Source organism: Eulemur rufifrons, chromosome 7 (genome assembly GCF_041146395.1).
Source record: "Eulemur rufifrons isolate Redbay chromosome 7, OSU_ERuf_1, whole genome shotgun sequence".
NCBI classification, from domain to species: Eukaryota; Metazoa; Chordata; class Mammalia; order Primates; family Lemuridae; genus Eulemur; species Eulemur rufifrons.
In genome coordinates, this window is record NC_090989.1 from 144,304,254 (window position 1) to 144,324,818 (window position 20,565).

At 45.1% G+C, this 20,565-nt stretch overlaps 1 protein-coding gene across 1 annotated transcript in view; it reads left to right on the top strand.

The window, feature by feature from the left end:
- Positions 1-20,565, top strand: part of ITGA9 (integrin subunit alpha 9) — a 323,466-nt gene that overhangs the window by 180,258 nt on the left and 122,643 nt on the right. Inside the window, exon 17 of the mRNA XM_069475539.1 lies at positions 4,958-5,034. Within this exon, the coding sequence (XP_069331640.1) occupies positions 4,958-5,034 (77 nt within the window). The remainder of the gene's footprint in view (positions 1-4,957; positions 5,035-20,565) is intronic.

Genomic DNA, 20,565 nt, shown 5'->3' on the forward strand with positions numbered 1-20,565 from the left:
AATTTAAGAAAATCGAAATCGTACCAAGTATCTTTTCCGACCACAGTGGAATGAAACTAGACATCAATAACAACAGGAAAATGGGAAAATTGCTTGTGAAGTTGTTAGTTTGTAATTTGGCTGGGCTTGCTCAAGACAGCTCATCTCTGCTCCACATGGTGTCTATCAGCTGGGGCAGCTTGGTGAGGCTGGAGGACCCCACTGAGGGTCCCCCTTTCATCATGACTCACTCACATGATCTGCAAGTTGATGTGGCTGTCAGTTTCTCTCCACGTGAGCATCTCCATGGAAAGTTTGGGTTTCCTTGCTGCAGAGTGGCTAAGTTCCCAGAACAAATGCCTCAAAAGAACTAGGAGGAAGCTCTATTGCTTTTTATGACCTAGCCTCAGAAGTCACATAGCATCACCTCCACTGTAGCCACAAATTCACCCCGATTCCAGGGGAGGAAGCATCAAACTCTGCCTCTCTATGGGAGGAATGTTGTCAAAGTCACATTGTAAGGAATGTGATGGGAGATGCTGTTGCACTGACTCTTGGAAAACACAGTTACCTACACAGAAGTAAATTCACATTGACTCTTTGTCTCCATTGTCTCCTTATTTCACTATCAACTGGGAAGCCTGTGGTGTTCACTCGTTCACATTGTAGTTGGGGCTCACATTTAGCAGTGTAAAAACACGGAAAGACTATGGTAGCTGCAAACTCCCACTTCTGGCTAAATGCTAATCTGAACAGTCACTGATGCTATCATTTTCATTTTACAAATGAGGAAACTGAGTCCTGGAGGGAGGAAAAGTCAATTTTCTTAATGTAACAGTTAAACTAGGGTGTGACTTTTGATTTCCTAATTTCTTGGTTAGTGTATTATCTTTTTTGTCTATATAGATATACATATATATCGATTGATATAGGTGTGTGTGTATATATATCTCGATTGATATGTATATATCTGTGTGTATATGTGTGTGTGTGTATATATATCTCCTCATTTAGCTCTCACTTATAAGTGAGAACATGTGGTATTTATTTTTCCATTCCTGAGATACTTAACTTAGGATAATGACCTTCAGTTCCATACAAGTTGCTGCAAAAGACATTATTTCATTCCTTTTTACGTCTGAATAGTACTCCGTGGAGGCTGTGTGTGTATGTTGTGTGTATGTATACACATACACACACACCACATTTTCTTTATCCACTCATCAGTTGATGGGTACTTAGATTGGTTCCATATCTTTTTAATTGTAAACTGTACTGTGATAAACATTCTGGTATAGGTGTCTTTTTGACATAATGACTTATTTTCCTTTGGGTAAATACCCAGTAGTGGGATTGCTGGATTGAATGATAGGTCTACTTTTAGTTCTTTGGGGAATCTCCAGACTACTTTCTATAGCAGTTGTACTAGTTTACATTCCCCAAAACAGTGTGTAAGTGTTCCCTTTTTACCGCAATCATACCAACATCTGTTATTTCTTTGAGTTTTTAATAATGGCCATTCCTACAGGGGTAAGGTGGTGTCTCATTGTGGTTTTAATTTACATTTCCCTGATAATTAGTGATGTTGAACATATTTTCATATATTTGTTGGCCATTTGTCTATCTTCTTTTGAAAGAACTCTGCTCATGTCTTTCGCCCACTTTTTGATGGGGTTATTTGGTTTTTCCTTATTGATTTATTTGAGTTCTTTGTAGATTCTGAATATTAGTCCTTTGTCAGATGTATAGTTTGCAAGTATTTTCTCCCAATCTGTAGTTGGTCTATTTACTCTGTTGACTAATTCCTTTGCTGTGCAGAAATTTTTTAGTTTAAGTAAGTTCCATTTATTTATTTTTGTTTTTGCTGTATTTGTTTTTGGGGTCTTACTCATATAATCTTTGCCTAGGCCAATGTCTATAAGAGTTTTTCCTATGTTTTCTTCTAGAATTTTTATGGTTTCAGGTCTTACATTTAAGTCTTTAATCCATTTTGAATTAAGTTTCCTATATGGTGAGAGATAGGGATCCAGTTTCATTCTTCTGCATTTGGCTATCCAGTTTTCCCAGCACCATTTATTGAATAGGGCATCCTTTCCCCAGGGTATGTTTTTGTCCGTTTTGTCGAAAATCATTTGGTTGTAGCTAACTGATTTCATTTCTGGGTTCTCTATTCTGTTCTATTGGTCTGTATGTCTACCTTTATACAAGTACCATGCTGTTTTAGTTACTATTGCCTTGTAGCATAATTTGAAGTCGGGTAATATGATACCTCCAGATTTGTTATTTTTGCTTAGGATTACTTTGGCTATTAGGGGTCTCTTTGGTTCCATATGAAGTTTAGAATTAATTTTTGTAGATCAGTGAAAACTGATGTTGAAATTTTGATGGGAATTACATTATCTCTTCATGACAGTTTGTGCTTAATTTTAGTTGGTCAGTGTAAACACTCATATAACTTGTGTGTATATACACACACTGTATATATAGGGCAGACTCAGTGCTTACCTTTGTTGGATGGAAATTCAGCAGCATTAGAGGATTTAACAGCTTGAGAAGGCAGTTTCAGGGACAGGAAATAAATAGCAGAGTTCAAGAGAAAGTCAGAACAAGGAAAATGAGCATTTAAAAAGCAACCAGTTCCTCATTGGAAGGCTTTGTGTCTCATACGGCTGGGGGACAGTTGCTTTCATGGGGGTGGGGAGGCACAGCTTTGGCATTGATGAATAGTGGGCTAGTGTTCCCCATTCAGTGGTCATCTCACCCCTCAGGGCACCACGTGGTCTTTCAGTGTTAACAGCAACTACATGCCAGGCCCTGAGGGCAGGCACAGAGGTGAACTAGATCAATACTGCCCCCATCCTCTTGGAGCATAATTTTAGCAGAGGAGACTAACATTAGACATGTAATGATAAAATTGATTAGTTATGATTGAGATGAACAGTAGAAGGAGAAAGTACACAGAACTGTAAGAACTGACTACAGGGGCCTGAGCTTTTGAGGGACTCAGGGATGCAGTCTTGATTTGCTTGTTGAAGGATGAGAGGACATGTAGTGGGTAAGGCAGGAGGAGGAATTTTGGGATCAGCTTGTGGGGATGCCCTGGTGTGAGAAGTTGTAAGGCCAGTCCGAGGGCTGGCTGGCATGAGAGAGCCAGCGCAGCAGAGGTGAGGAGGGCAGGGGCCAGATCTCATGGCCTGCGTGTCGCAGGATGGATTTGTCACATCCTGTTCTTCAGTTCTCACTGCTTCCCACCCCCTCCCACCCTTGCATCCCATATGATGTCATGATGTCAGACTCTCTCCCTTGCCCGTGAGATGGGAAAAACGTGTGTGAACAAAAGACTGCACCCCAGGGCCGATTTGGGTTTTGTGGGGCCTGAAACTTATACAATTTAGGGAAGGGGAGTCTTGAAGAAAAAAATGTGAAATTCTAAACACAAAGTTAGGTGCAAGGCCTCAGGAAGGGCTGTGTCAGTGAGGGACTTCCCAGCTCAAGTTTTGTTAGCTTGGTGGGGAGCAATCTTTGGGGCTTCCCCTCTGTTCCTGAAGCTCGTGAAGCCCTCCTGTCATGTTGCCTGAGATGTTCATGCAGGCCTGCCACCCACTTCCTGCTCTTTTCTCCTTGGTTGAGATAGCTAATAAAGAACAAATGTCTTATATTGAGATCTCCTGGAAATTTGGCTCTCTCCTTGACCCCGGTAGTGTCCAAAAGAATATGGGAATTTCCTCTTTTTGCCCAAGACTTCCATGATACTTTCCCCTGTAATCAAAGAAGGGAATGTTGGCTGGGACACTTTATTCTTTTGGAAATGTGGCACAGGAATATGAATTTCCACAGGCAAAATTACTCCGTCTGGTTGAGTCTAGACTGTCCATTGGCCAACAAGTTTTCTGGAGCCCACGCTGGTGCTCTGAGATGCCGCCTGAACTTACTCTGTGGGAGTGGAACAAATCACCTGGAACTATGTTTTATGGGAGGGAGGAAACTCACAAACATGGGCAATGACAATGAAGAAGTTTAATAACAAATAAATTTTACAACTAAAAAATGGCAACAGGCTCTTCTCTCCAGATCCCTCCAAATCAAAGCCATCTAATGTTAGTGAAAAGTACCCGTCCTCTGGAAGTTAGTGGGGCGGCTGACTTAGATCAGGAACGTGAGAGAGGTTGAGACCAGATTGAAGGAAAGACTAATAACTCCTCCATGTAGCATTGAGAGAAGGAAGCTCGAATCCCTCCCAAAATGCTGCTCCTGATATCCTGACCAACCTCCACAGATAGGCCCAACCTCAGGCACATCTGGCAAGGTCTCTGGAAATATGTCGACTTTTGCACACCAAGCATCAGGCCCACCACTGGCTGGGGCTTTGACCTTTGAGCCCCTATCTTGGTTAGAAAAAAGGTACATGTCCCTGTTAACTGTTGGCTGCCCCACCAAGAAACTGAAAGAATCCCTTCTGCTCTGCTGTGGTGTCCTCAGCCTAATGGCCTAATTGCCTTTGACTTTTTCCCTTTGGGTCTAAAAATTCAGTACAGTCCCATTGCTGAGGCAGAAACTATCTCAAATATAAATTTTCCACCTACCCAAGAGAGCACATAGTGGGAAATGACCAGACTAAAATCTGAGAATTCTTTACTCAGCTGGAGTATCGTTCATGTAAGAGCATCTAAAAGATATTCTCAGATAAGCAGACAGAAAAGATACCTACCATGTACCCTTCTTGAAAAAACTACTTGAAAAAGCTCTTCGGTAGACCAGAAAGTGGATCCTATAAGAAATGCACTCGCGAAATCGAGTCCACTGTTGATGTGGGCTTCCTTGGAGCCTTGAGAAGGCCCCTCACCATGTGGGGGCTGGCTTCTTGGAGGTGGGAGTAGAGGGTTTGAAGGGCACAGGGGAAGAATGTTGGGAACTTGATTTTATTTACTCATTTGCCGTTAAATCCCGTTTGAACCTTCCTGTGGTGTCTCTCTCACAGACCGTTTTTGAAAGGAATTGCCGTTCAGACGATTGTGCCGCTGACCTGCAGCTTCGGGGTAAACTGTTGCTCTCCAGGTACGTCAATGTTCCTGTCACGACATTGTGCTGAGAAACTTGTTTTTTTTGACTCCAGGCCCAAAACCTGAATGTGCAGATTTCCCCACTGAAGAGGGTAGACAGAGTTGGTGGATTGCAATGATATTTTGTGCTTTTAAAAAATGCGCATTATAAAATAATTTGAACAACAGCTGTTATTTTGGAGGGATAGTTTGGGTTTGGTTTTGTTGGCAACTCCTCATATCTCACAGTTTAACTTAGATTTCTAATTTCTGTTGAGTATTTGTGTATGGGGGGCTGTTTTATGTTTACTTATTATATTAAGTTGAATCATATGAACTTGCCAATTTTTGACCTTTGGGACAATTTCATATGATTCAACCTACTATTATATAAAGGTTCTTCTTACCACACTAACCAACCACCCCGCCACCACTACCGCCGCTTAGTAATGGTGTCTGCTTTAACAGCGAGTAGTGCTTCCGTGGCAGGACAGGGTGACGGAGAGCAGCAGGCTGTCCTGATTCAAGTGAACAGACAGTCTCTTTATTGTTTCAGGGTTTCCTCCTGCACTGCACGAATCCCCCAAGGCTAAAGGTGAACTTTAGAGACCTTCAGTTTCCTCTTTGCCAACCTTTTATTTTAGATTTCTTTTAGGTTGGAGATGCTGGTCCTGAATCATTTAGCCACATACCAGAGAATGGTTTCCTTTTGAAACAATTTCTTCTGAAAGATTGTTTTAGCCTTGGAGCCAGAAATCCCTCTATAAGATTTATTACCATATCTTAAAAATAGTCATCAGTTTTGATGATTATTTTCCAAAATGCCATAGTGTGTCCCTTACTTGTAAGTGTGAGAGTTAAGTTTGGATGGAATGAAAGAAATATCCCATCATGAACCAGTGACTATGCTAGGACATTTTTTATTTATGATGATAAATTATCTTTTATTCATCAAAGGAAAATAATACTAAGATTCCTTTTCTTCTATTTGAGTTTATTGGGGGAAAGTGATGTAATAGCCACCCAGACACACACACGCACGCACACACAGACACAAACACTCCTCCAAACCACTTAAATATTAATTAGCGTTACTTTTACTTGGGGCAAGAGTAGTAGATTAAAGTACCACATGTTTTGCCAAGCTTAGAAAATTACTTAAAACTCCTGGAGTGAATATTGGAATTGCTTAACATTAGTAAGAAGGGCCTCCTGGGATTATTAGAGAAACCATTCTAAAAAAGGTTCATAAAATATCAGCTCATTAATTTTCATTTTAAAAAGATCTTCCAAAAAAGAATTTTAGGGACAAAGTAACAAGAAACAAAAATATATGGATTTGTTTTATCTTGAGGCAGGCTGTAAATGCTGGAAATTTATTTTGGATCATAGAAAACTTCATGTGGTGGGAAAATGTTCACTTGCTCCAAGGTTAAATACTAAGTTAGGAAAGCTGCAATGCTCATGCTACTTAATAGATGTTTACATCCATCTCTACTGAGTTGTTCTTTTTGTATATTAAGATGGAAATTTCAGGGCTCAGTAAAGCACTTTGTGGCTAAAGCTGCCTCTACTGCCCCACTTGGCCTTTCAAGATTGCGGGCAGAACCAGTTATGCTCTGTGAGCCCACTAGTCGGTAATGCTAGAACAACTAGTATGGTGGCCAGGGTCTAGACCCCATATGTGACAGCTAGCTGTTGCCACAAAAAGTGCTACACGAGAGATCACCCCCAAACTCAGTGGTGTCAACAGTAATCATTTATTCTCATGGATCTGCAGGTCAGCTGAGGGTTGGCTGGTCCAGGCTGGATTCAGCTGGCTCTTAGCGACTTGTGCACGCATCTGGGTTCAGCAGAGGGTGGGTTCTAGGCTTGGTAATGCAGCTGAGCTCTACTCCATGTGTCTTTCATTGTTCCCCTGGAACCAGTGGGCTAGCCTGGGCACATTCTTCTCATGGCATGGCAAAGGTACGAGAGGGCAAGCAGAAATGTGCAGTGACTCTTAAAGCCTAGGCCCAGAACTGGCGCACTATTATTCAGCCTTGTTCTGTTGGCCACAACAAGTCACATGGCCAGACCCAAAGTCAAGGGAGAAAACATTCTCTTCCTCTATAGTGAGAGGAGCTACAAGTCATACAGCAAAGAGCATGAGTATAGGGAGAGGCGAAGGACAGGGTCCACCATGCAGCCTCGTACACTGTGTAAAGACAGCACAGCCCTGTCTCTTACCCCGATGCCTTGCAGCTGTCGGGGCTATTTCAGCCTTTCTTGCAAGTCCATCTTCCTAGAACTCAGACATGAGAGCTGGACACTGGGTGAGGAAATGTTCTGAACCTCAGAAATAATGTCCTTGGACCAAAGCTCTGAGCCTCTCCTTAGGATGAGTTATTTCCCAGGAGGACCCCTGGTCTCTCAAAACAACCTTTTGGCTGGCTCCTCTGTTAAAGAAACATTCATTATACTCCTGGGCGGGCCCATAGCTGTTCCCGCAGGAGCCATCAGAGAAGTGTTAATTGATATTTGGATAAGTAGAGATATAAAACCAAACCTGTGGTTTCAGTTGTATTGGATTCTCCATATCTTCCAGTGTGTGCTCCGCAGAGCCAGGCCCAACGTGGGGGAGGGCACAGTCAGTAAACTGCCAGGGGAACCAGGTTCTGAATTTGGTTGACAGAAGCTTAGTGGCTTGAACGGGAGGTGAGCTGCTTTGGTTGTCATTTAACTCTCTTCATTTGTTATGGCCTGGGATAGGGTGTACATTCCTTTGTTGTTGGAGCCAGGCAAGTACTAGGCGGCAGGCTGCAGAAGTGAGCGCCGTGTGGGCCCTGCTCCTGGTGTGCACGGTTAGGGTGGGAGAGAGGCAAGAGACTGGATGACAGTGGCACCTCCTGGTGAGTGCTAGGAGAGCGGTGGGTGGGTTATTACGGGGCCATGGAACAGCTTCCAAGAAGTGGTATTAAGGGGAATGAAGGGAACTCAGGCATTCTGGACAGAGGGATAATATGAGCAGAGGTGTGGATAGCAGGACTTCCCTGAAGAACTGCAGGTGTCTGGAGTGAAAGAGGTGGTCAGGAGAACACAGTGAGGGAGAAACAGGGTTGTGACACACCTATGAGTTCTGACATCATTTTGGAGCCAGTGGGAGTAGAACCAAGTTGTAGCATAAGTCATTAAGCTCCTGAGACTGTAGCCAGGCACACTCAAGGAGCTGGGGGTGGGGGTGAGAGGAGGGGAAGAGGAGAGAATGCTGAGATGGGGTGGGTCGTGTGCTCCTCTTTTCCACTCAGTGAAAGCGTCTTCCGGCTTGAGTCTTGAGCCTGCTCCTCTCTCTGTCCACCTCGGTTTCTTCTTCCCTGACTCCGGTCTGTGGGGCAGCTGCTGCGGGTATCCGTGAAGGAGCACCCCGCAGGGTTGGACTTATGAGAGAGGTTGTGTTGATCTCCACCTTGGTGCCTCCCCAGGGGCTTCACAGGGGCAATTTGGGCACAGTTTTGGCCTTCCATGCTGTCTTTAGAACCTAGCTCTCATGTTAGCTGTGACCTCACTGTAGGAAAAGTTGAAGCAAAGGCGTCACAGAGAAAGATTCCTCTGATGATATGTAGACAGTTGGTACAAGGTGTTGTGCCTGAGGCAGCTGAATACGCACCGGACTGAGGAGCTTTTGTCTTAAGAAAACAGAGAGAAAGACATCTGGGAGTGATTGGGTCACTCGGAGTGGTCAGGGATCAAGCCAGGAAATGCTATCTGTGCCCAAGACTCATGGATAATTTTTAATTTTCTCTCCAGAGAGCATGAATTCTGGCAGGCCTGTGATCTCTTAAAACAATCAACTCTTCAATTAAAAGTCCATGATCTTTAATGGACTTAAGCCTAGTTCCAAAACATGCCTTTGCTAAACATCCACGAATAGGGATGAAGCTGATTAGGAAGTTTCTATTGAACAAGACTGAAAATCCCGTCCGTAAAATGATGCAACTATGTTTTGTCTTCCAGAATACCCACAGAACCTACGAAAGCATCACATGTGATTAAGATAAAGAAAAAGAGAAATAGACTATGGCAGTGGAGCTAAAAAAAAATTTTTTTGTGATGCAGCCCCTCAGATATCAGTGGAACATTTCAGTGCCTCCCAGCTGGCCAACACCAATAAAAGAAAGAACTTTTAAGGGAGATGAAAAGACAGCAGGATATTTGTGAAGCTAGAACCATCTAACGGCCATATCCTATGGTTGTAGTCTTGGTGATATTGTTATCACAGGGATGGGGGGGGCGGGGGTGAGGTGCATTTCCTAAAACTGCTGCTGGCTGAGAGACAGGTAGCTCCATCCCTAAAGACCAGCTTTCTAGAGGACCACCTCACCCAGAGAGCTATTTAGAGTTTGAAACAAATTGTTTTCCTTCTCAAAAGTGGCAAAGTGGTTGGAATGATCAATTGCATAGCATAGGGTAGAAGTAAAAGTTGTGTTGTTTTATGAAGGGGAAGAGATCCTTATTCGTTGAGCACCTACCAAGCATGAGGTACCCTACAGAGTACTCAGTGTGCATAAAAGCACTGTAGTATCTTACCAGCCGCATAACCTTGGGCACGTTGCTTATCATCTCTGTGCCTCTGTTTCCTCCTTTGTAAAATGGGGAAAATAACAGCAGCACCTTATAAGGTTACTTTGAATACTAAATGAATTAATATATGTTTAAGTGCTTCTAAAAGTGCTTGACATAAGCAGGTGCTAAGGAGATGAGAGCTAGCATCATTGCATTTAATCCTCTCAACCACACTGAGAGGTAAATATTATTACACTCTTTTTGGTGTGGAGGGCACAGAGGCCTAGGGAGGCCAGGTTACTTGCTCAAGGGCTCAGGTGTGGGGGGGAATGAAGCTGGGAATGGCTGATCTTACATCCTGCTCTCATCGTGACACTGGCTTCTCAGGTGCTTCTGGCTCTGGACCAGAAGTACGAAGGTGGGGACCTTGGGGGAAAAGACCTCCTCTGTGTGAATGCCCCAGTTCAGAGAGGAAATGGGTGGGTAGAAAATCCGTTATCAAAGACGGCTTCCATTCCTCCCCACTCAGCCTCCCCATGTGCTGTCTGACCCAGACACCCTGTCCACCTGCTTCCCCCCTGGAGACGCGAGCCACCTGTCCTGCCGGCCAAGACTCCTGCATGGAGTCAGCACATTCTTTATCTGCGTAGGTTAGATGTGCTCTACTTAGAGAGCCTCACATTTGACCATGAGCTCGTGGCTGGCATGTCAGCAGTTTCTTCAAATGTAACATCATCACTATTATTATTAATTTTATGAGGGAAGGTGAGTGGGAACTGATCAGAAACCTAAAAAATTTTGCCCTTGCCCCAACATTAGCCATGTGATTTATTATTTTTTTTCTTCACTGTCTATACTGGCTTCGAAAAAAAAAAAATACAAAAGAAGTTTGTTGACTGGGAGCAGCTGGCTTTTGTGGTTGCTGTTTCTAGAATCTCTGGACAGAAATGGTTTCCTCAATGGTTTATTCTTGAAAGAAAGGCAAAATGCTCCAGTGGGTGGAACTTTTTGAATGAGAGTTGACGGACTGTTCATCCTCATTCGCCTTTCTCAGAACAGGTGGAGGTGGGTTCTAGAAGAGGGGGCAGCAGGCGCTGCATCTCACGGTTCAGGAATACGTCAAGGATGATGGGTGTGTAGAGAGGCCTTTTGTGGGAGTTACCTGGCAGAGGCTGGGATTTGGGCCCCAGGGAAGGCGATCAGTGTAGGGCAAGCACAGACATTGAAGGATGAAACACCCTTCCCGAGTGGCCAGCTTCTGCTCACCTGATAAGAAGTGACACAGGGCTACTGTATTTATTTGACAAATATTGATGGAGCACTTGCTGTGGATGGACATCTACCAGGTCTGGTGGAAATAAATAGAGACACTGATACATCACGATGCACATGGCCTAGAAAGGGAGACACACATGGAAACAAGTAATTAGATTCACTATGATCATTATAAGGAAGGGAATATCAAGGAGTTCCCTGGAAGCACTCCATGTGGTCTGAGGTTGAGTTCTCCTAAAAGCAGACCCTGAAACAAGGATTTTCATGCAAATAATTTATGTGAGAAGTGCAGGAAACAAAGAGTAAGGGAATATACAGGGAAGCCTACCAAAAAGGGTGCACTGTAACACCAGCGTATCGGTGACTTGTTGCTGCGTTACAAATCATCCCAGAACTTCATGCCTCAAAACAACTGCCATTTGTTTGGCTCCTGATTCTGTGGGTTGGCTGTTGGGCTCGGCTCAGCTGTTTGGGTCTTCTGGTCGCAGTTGGGCTCCCTCATGTGTCTGCAGGCACCCTCAGGTGGGCTAGGGGCCTCTGCTCCTGAAAGTTGGCTTGTTGTTAGCTGAGGTTCTTCCACTCTCCTCCGTGTGGGGTCTCTCCCTTTTGCAGGCTAGCCCAGGACTCTTCTTACAGTGTGGCAGGAGAGAGAGCAGCAGTGCACAAGGCCTCAGGAGGCCCAGTTTCAGAACTGGTATATTCTCCCTTTTGCTGCATTCTTTTGGCCAAAGCAAAGTCACAGGATGAACCGGTTGCAAGGGATATGGAAATGCACTTGCTTCCTGATGGGCGGAGCTGTGAAGTCACATGGGGAGGCTGTGAATGTGGAGACACTATCAATCAGCACATCGCACCCAGCTACCCCTGGCGCTCCATCCCGTGGGAGATGCACCTCTCTGAATGACTGTATCTGAGCGGTGAAGGAGCTGGGATGTTGGTACACCAGTTCCAGAGATTCACTGGTTGAGGGCTACTCTGGGGTTGGGGTGGGGGCAGTTAATTCCCTTGTACTCTCAGCCTTGTCTAGTTGTGGGAAAACGCCCTCAGGTACAAAGATGCAGACACCAGCAAGAGCATTGGGAACAGTCTGAGCGAGGGTGCCATGGACATGGACCATGTCTCCTATACCTGCTTTCTCAATGCATTTCTCAGTTGATGAATTTATTCTGAATTTCCAGTAGGAGTGTCTTATCACCTTTTGACATAGAAGCTTCTTCCCATTAACTTCCTGGGAATACTTTCATTCCATGTTTTGCCAAACACCCAGCATTCTCCATTACTGTGGCAACTATTTTATATTGCATTTGCATATTCTTTCTTTTCTCCTTCTCTACCAAGCACAACAACGTATTGCACACATGTAGAAGGGTGTTTGGCTTTAGAGCAAACCCAGGAACCAAGTATAGAGCCTGGAGCGTTGTTCCCACTTTCCTGAGGACAGCAGCAAAGGTAGATAAGGGATGTGTCACCAGCGCATCTCAGGCAGAGAGTGTAAGACCGGAGCCCTGCACCGTCTTTGCAGTGACGTGGGCCGAGCCCTGCCACACAGCTGGAATTCTGTTTCTTGGGAGCTCTGGCTCCGGCACAGCCCCGGGATAAGCACAGCCCATGACTCTGTGATGCTCCCTTAGTTGTCTTACAAAGTAACTCGCAGGCTTGGGGCAGGGTAGAAACAAGCCCAGCACACAGATTCATCGAGGTTGGTGGTTTTTATGTATGTACTTGGAGCCAGAGCATTTCTGGTGCAGAGAAGGAAGCCGACAGGCGGGGATCCGAGACCCTTATCTGAGGTCAAAAAGAAAGCTAAACAGCAGAGGCAGGAAAAGCACCTGGTGGGAGGCTCCGGAGTCCAGTGTTCCAGCAATTCGACCCGTGGCCTTTGTCTTTAAATAGCCTTGCAGCTTGGGGAACCTGGCCTATCCCTAGGTGGAAATGACCTTTGGAAATCCCTCCTGTTGCAGGGAGGATCTGATTTGTGGTTTCCTGAGTGCGAGGCTGGGGACCGAGGGGCCGCCACCTAAGGAACTGACCCTTTTCCTTTGTTGGGCAGACTCTAAGTTCTGAGGGAGGCTTTTCAGGGCCCACCACACATGAGCAGCAGAAATCGATCCCAACAAAAGCGTGTTTCAGGGACAGCCCTCGCCGTGCTGAGCAGACACCGACAGAGATTTTCCAGCTTGGACTTGCTGGGCGGTGAGAGGATGGGGAGGCCCAGAGGGGCAGTGGAGGCAGGACTGAGGTAGTAACCATGGCAACTGCAGAAGGGTCAGGCCACACACTCAGGGGCCTCCCTCCTGAGACACCCAGGAAGCCTGGGCCTGCCTCACAGGTCTGCCTAATAAAATTGTATTGGATGGTATTTTCCTTGGCTTTCAAATACAGCCAGTCATTGGAGGTTTTATCTTTCCAGCATGGTCATAATGATATGGCTATTTTCCTTCTGACTGAACCCAAGCAAAGGACCTATCAAGAGAATGTAGCCACTAGAGCCCTCCCTTCTCTCAACTCCAGGGCAGATGGGGAGCCATGTGCTGTTTCTTTGCTAAGATTTCTGCAGTTTATTCTGTGTGGCTGTGTGTGTTGGTCTCTTGCCACTAATACTAGACTCACCCATCTTGGAGCAGCCGAGTTACCCTGAGACAAGCCAAATTCCGAAGTGGCGCAGTTGTTTTGTTTTCTGAATCTTCCCTGGCTCATCCTTTTCTTGTTGTCTTGCATGTACCCTCTCATTAGCATCTCTCCCAGGTTTGTTCTGAGCCACCTGATAGAACCTCAGGCAAATAAGGCTGCTGCTCTGCGTGCGGCTCTCCACAAATGAAAAGCCAAAGGGAGCCGTGGCTTTGCTTTGTCCCCAGTGATTCCCGTCCTCTCCTCCAAGAGCCGAGGGTGAGACTCAGGTTTAGCATGAACTGTACATAAATCACAGTTCACTGCAATTGCAGTGTGAGGAAGGAACCACACAGAGAACTTCTAGATTTTATGAGCCTGCTTCCCTGACTCCATTCCAGGTGATCTTGATCCAAAAATGACGAGGCTGGGTGGATGCTATTGGTGCCACACCCAGATCCCTCACTGTGCAGGTGCAGCACTCCCAGCTGCTGTGCTGGCTGCTAGCTGCTCACAGCTGCCCCTCCTCTGGTCTGCAGAGTCACCCTCACCCTGCCAGGGAGGCTACACCCACCCTGGGGGCAGCTCTCAGCCAGTGGTTGACTGATTTGGGATGCAAATGGCCAGCCCTTTATCTCAAGTGTGCGTTAACTCCATGGGCCAGATTACGCTCCAGAGCTCCGTGGTGTCTGGATGAGGCTGGACCCCACCTGCGACCACAGCCTCGCTCAGCTCCTGCACTTGCCCCAGCCCACTTCCCTGGCTCCCCGACAAACCACGGTGTCCCTGTCACACACTCTGGCTTCCAGGGCAGGGAGCCTGTCCTGAGATGCTGTGGAACTCACGTTTCATCTGGGTGTTCTTAGAACTCCTGGTCAGGATAGGACTCCGAGTTTCATAAGGAAATCAAATTCAATGTGTATTTATCAGATACTAGTGGGAGAAAAAAAAAAAAAAAACAGTTGCTGATGGCCTTTTTATTTGCCCTCTTGGAATTGCAGAAGTTTTGTTATTTTTATTTTTAAAAACCAGGCCTGTGGAGTGATGTGTGGGAAGCCCCTTCAGACTGGTCCAGGGGGCTCTGTTTTTAAAGAGGACTTTCCAGTCTCAAGGGAAGGGAGTAGACAGAATCTTTTTATTATAATATCCAGAACTGGGACTTCATTATTAGGCCATTGTCATTTTTTTTTTTAATGTAGTAGGACCAAACTTAGAGGCCACTGGAGGAAGTATTTCCCTGACTCTGTGGCTCCCAGCATCTGTGATGACACTGATAGTGGAGTAAACAGCCACTCCTTGTTCTCGGCACATTGAAGACACAGGCGACTGTCTGCCAGAGCTTTGATGAGTTTAAGAAAAGCAGTGCTTCAGGCCCAGTGCAGAGGACGTTGCCCTTGTGGTGAACGTGGGCAGCCCAGCTGCGGTCAGACGGGCACGTGTGTGAGGTTTTCAGTGCTGCATCCAGTTTGCGTATTCTTGTTTCACCTTCAAGGACTCCCAGGGATCCAGAGAACCCAGGTGGGAAGAGCTGCTCTCCCCTCTCCCCTGTGGCTGCCTCACCTCCCAGGAAAGAAGATTCAAAATCCAGGAATGCTTGTAATTCAATATATTTCACTGCCTGTGACCACTTATGTCCCCCATTTGGTTGTTGAGCTAGAAGCAGAGAGAAGTTGTGGCTGTGACGGAGTTCTCTGTCCAGGGACCACGATGGCCCTGCTGACGTGGACTTTCTTGTATCGTCTGGCCTGCCAGCTTCAGTGAAATGCAGATCAGCTTCCTGTATCTTTGGGTGTGTGGTGGCCGAGCTTAATGGGCAGCGTATGTGTGGCAGAGGGTGGCGGTGTGCCCTGGCTTGCTGGGTCAAGTTGTACATCACCGCACACCAGCCCTGTCTTAGGACATCAGACCTCTGAGCAGCCCGCAGATCTTGGGATTTCCTCTGTTCCCCAAAGTAGTCTTTGTCCTTAATCCAGTTGTTACGGTGAGTGAACCTGATTTGTTCCAGATGTTCTAAGATTTAGTGATTCCGGAAACTACTCCCAACGTAAAGGCTGATGAGGATTTGAATTCCTCTGTTAGCTGGGAACCAGCAGTTCTTTTCACAGTTGAACAGATGGGGCAGGAAGAGGGAGCCCGAGCCGCCTGGAGGGACAGGGAGGGGCCCCCTGGCTTGCTCCATTTGCCTTGTTACGAAGAGGATGGCCTTTGAAGCAAACACTGATTCCACCACCATGTGAGTGATTAAATAAGCCAGGGCTGGGGCCAGAGTCGGCACGGCAGAGACATAGGCATACTTTTTTTTTTTTTTAAGTAACACATATTTACCTTAATTATCTGAATGTTGTTGCTAGGGAAACCACTATTTTGGCTCAGATCAACTTAGTAAATGCTTTTCTCTTTCTTTTTATGAGCATAAAACTGGCCCAGGTGGGTACATATGAGGGAAGTAGAGGTATTTCTGGCTTTCATATGAGTGTGTTTTCAAACCAGAAATTCAGTCCCAGGAATCATTTCCCTGACCCACTGTAAATTTTAATTGAGGTGCTGCGTGATCTCTATCTGGAGTTAATAACCATGTGGGTCTCTTTTGCGTGATTAGAAGGGATTTATAAAGCACAGTGAGATGTGAAACACATCTCAAACTAAATAGCATAATAACCCACTGCTGGAGAAAGTTAAAACATATATACATACATATAGCGTATTCTCTTTAGTAATAGTGTCATTGGTTTATGCAGTATTTGAGGATATAAACAATATGAATATTATAGCTATTTAAAATTATGGATTTAAAACAAAAGCAGAAATTAATTAATGTAGTCTATTGCTGTTTAGACTTTTTTCAAGTTAATCTGAAAGCAGACAAATCCAGATAGATACTGGTGGGGGTTTGGGGGTAAGCCACATGAGGCTGTTAACCCGGGGATTCAGCCGAACTGGTCAGACTACAGGGCTGTGTGTCCATGGAAACCAGAGGCTGCAGGAGAAGCTGAGTGGTGCTGAGGCGGGGTGGGATGGGCACACCTGAGAAGCAGGCTGGTGTCAGACGTGGCATGAAGCTATGGACAAAGGGAAGCATGTCATAGGGTGTGAAACAAGGGGATCTTGAGTTAGTTGGATGAGGAGCATCAAATGGGTTAGAGCAGGTGGTTCAGGGCTGAGGCTGTAAACCTCAGGAGGTTGCCCGTGTTTATCTGAGGCCAGCTGCAGGGTAACCACAGGATAAGACTAATAGTTGGGCAGAAGTTACAATTTCCATCAGTCTAGAGTATATTAAAATATAGAAGAAGATTAGACTTGATTTCTCTAATTTATTTAGAATTATACATTTTTGGTAGAATTTTTTCTGATATTTCTTGGTAAATTTTTTTTAACAACAAAAAATAGATGAGATACCTTTTTTGGTGTTCTTGGTTAGTAAAATAAATCCCTAAATATTTGTTACAATAGCTAGAACCTTCTAAATCAGGAAACCTTTAATGACTTTTACAGTAAAAATTGATATTTGGATTCTAAATAATTTGACATTTGAATGATACCTGTAGAAGTCCAAAGTAGTAGGCAGTCACTAACCAAAATGGGACAGAGATACAAAATCAGTTTCCCATCCCTGTAGGAAAGAGAAATTTCAGAGTTTACACTCGACTGTTCATGAGAACTGCTGACTGTAGTCTCTTGCTGTACTTCAAGCTTTCCTTGTCCAGAGTTCTCTCACATGAGAATGACTATAATAAGATGGAGAAGAACACGCTTTTTCCACTTATTACAAGCTGAGAGCAGTGAGCTGAGAATCTGAAAACATGGTGCATCGATCCCTTTCCCACCTTCCCCCTGCTGGGCTCTCAGGGGGCTGACTGCAAAAAACTACACTCCCAGACGCCCTTGCCAGCAGGCTCCATGTCACGCTCAACCAGTGGGCGCACAGGTGTGAGATTAGTGGGAGGGGGAAGGAGAAAAATCAGGAATTTTCTCCCTAACCACACTCACTTCTGGCAGCATCTTTGGCAATAGCTGCTTCTCCATGGCCTCAGCTCCCCCTTGGCAGCCCCAGCCCTGGTCGTGCCATGTCCCCGCTCTGCCCCTCTGGCTCTGCAGTGACAGTTGCTTCTGATCGCTGGTTTTCCTTGGCTCTGCTTGTTTGCTCTTTTCGATCTTCTTATACTGTTGTATCTAATTCCTCTTTAATCCCTTCTAGTGAACTACCTGGCATGGGTTTGCTTTCCTATCTGGACCCTGACTGATGCACAGTGGGTTTGAATCCTGGTACTGCCACTAGTTCCACCGGTACCACTAGTTATACTGGTATTGCCACTGGTTACACTGTTATTACCACTAGTTACACTGGCACTACCACTAGTTACACTGGTACTACGGCTAGTTACCAAATAAGTTGACAACTGCTTAATTTGTTTGGTCCTCAATGTCTTTGTCTGCAAAATGGGGAGGAGGTTGGTCTATAATCATTTCTGAGGATCCTTTTAGCTTTCAAAGTGCATGAATCTCTAAACTTTGATGAATGAGTCTCTAAACTTTGATCTCATAATACATGTTCATAAACATGGGTATATTTTTCTACCTCCATTTCAGAGACAGCTTTTATTATTACCTCCCAGGACATGACCTTAGCTTTCTATAATGCTCTGTGTGTATGGAATTTGATGAGCGCATTTACCCTGGCACCTCACCTCTAAAGGCTGGTGTTGGCAGCTTTACTCTTTGGAGACGTAGAAATGTGGTTTTGAGAATGCATTTTTACATTGTTTGGCATAGATCACTGATTTTCTATAAAGCAGAGTTGCCTGTGTCACAGAGGAGAGGCCCCTAGTCTGGCTGTTTCAATGGAAATGCTTTTGTAACCAATCCAGGTGGCTTTGGAACAACTCTCAGATGTATCCGTAGACTTGACTGTAAAAGCTCTCAACCCACAGAGGTGAACAGAGGCCGGGGAATACACTGATTCTGGGACAAAATAGTATGGACACTGTTGCACCTTGGAGGTGTCTGCAGCTGCCTTCCTAGGTTGAGAAGCTGAAAACAGTCTCTTACATGAGTGTGTGCCCTGTAGAGATAGACTCAGGAATTTGTGCTCACTGCCATCTATATCTTCCCAAACTCATCCTGAGTCAGTCTGTCCCAGGTGAATTGCCCTGGGGAATCTCAAAATATATACCCCTCAGATTCAGCAAGGGAAGTATCTTGTGTCTTATCTTAAGGTTAAGCAGTTTATGGCAGGGGATAGTCAAGACAGTTAACCTGCACAGCATGGGCATACCTACCTTTAAGAACAGTTGCCTGCCATAGACAACTGGAACAGCTCCCTGGGGCAACCCACTGATCGGGGGTGTGGTTGGTCACCTACACCTGTATTTGGTGGGACTGTGAAAACCATCAGTAGAACTTGAGACTACAGCACCTGAGATGTATCCTTGTGACAGCTGCTCAAAAAGAAGAGTGAACAGGATGTGGATTGCAAGGGTAGGTTGGGGTTTCTCCAGAGCCTTAGGCCCCTTCCAGAAGGAGCCTGAACTCCTATTATTCTGAGGTAACTGGATTAACTGATCTGGTTTCCTGCCCATGACAGACCTCACATGCTGGACCATTTTCCCATTCAGAAAGCTGGCATAGGACCCAGTGGGAGGAGCAATCAGTGCTGTCTACATCCCTTTTATATTTATTTTAGATGCCGACCTGGTGCCCTGATACCAGTAACTGCATCTCATTACCTACTCTGCTCACCGATAGCTTGCCAGAGGTGCTGAGAGTAGATGCCCCCTGCCGCCCCATGCTGCAATTGCCCCCAACCAATGACTGACTAGAGTCAGCACAGAAATACTTTCTCACTGAGTGGGTAACTCTATTCTGCTCATGTTCCGCACAGTTTCCCAGAGGTCCTCGGCAAGATTAAGTTCCAGGTGCCCAGAGAGGTAAATGGCTTGATGTCATAGCCTTCACTGGTTGCCTGTTTTTCCGTGTGTCACTCCACCCCTTTCCTGCTGGTGTTTTGTGGGACTACCTCCTGAATAAATGTCTCGGGGTCTGCTTCTGGGGCAGCCCACACCAAGGCATCCGGATTCCCTAGATCTGTATGGCTTGCTGGCTTTTTCCTGTTGCATCACGTGTAACGAACGAGGTTCATTTGCACAATGTACAACTTGGGACATCATATTTTGGTGAAATTCAAAATTACTTAGTGGGGAAGAAAAGCACACATGTGGTATGCCTTTTCTTTTGTGGCATTTCTTAATATTCACTAGAGCATTTTACAAGCAAGGGAGTTTTTAGGAGCTAAATATTATCAATTGGATTTTTTTAAACCACCTAATTTTATTTTGGCCTAAATTTACTTTACTTTCCGTGGACCTCTACTTCACAAGTAATATTAGTAACATAAGCAAATATGTAGCATTGAAAATTTATCACAAATCAACCATATTATATTGTTAAAAGCAAAATATATAGAATTTACTGAATATAGGATAATTTTGCCCAATAAAAATGTATTGCAAGCCACATATGCGATTTTAAATTTTCTCATAGCCACATTGAATAAGTGAAACTGGCAAAACAAATTTAATCTAATCCAATATATCCAAAAAGTAATTATTGAAGCATACAAGCAATAGTAAAACGACTGTCAGACAGTTCAGGTCTAGAATATGAACTTCAAAGTTTGCCCCACCCGATAGGCAAGAGAGCTGGGGTAACTATACGCCAGTTCCCATCGGTCCTTGGTTGAGGGCCTAATACTTAGTCAGTTTGGTGGCCTGTGGAGAAAAGCCCTCTGGCAAAGCAATGATGATGCTGGCAGATGGAATGGCAGCCCTTGCAGGCTACTGTGACAAGGCCCTGGGGCACAGGGGTGGAACCACCTCTATCCAACTACATTTTGTACCACCTTCACTTTGGTGCCTTATTATTAACAAATTACTCAAGGTATACCTTGTGTTGGTGACTCCATAAAACTTGGTTAAGTTCACTGGCCTAGAGGATCAACCCAAAATCCTGACATTCAAAGTGCAAGGGACTCTGGATGCACATACGTATTCTACTTGCCTCCCTCTAATCTTTTTGCTAAGAATGTCCTTTTCTTGCTCCTTTTCTATATTATTTCTGACCACCTCCA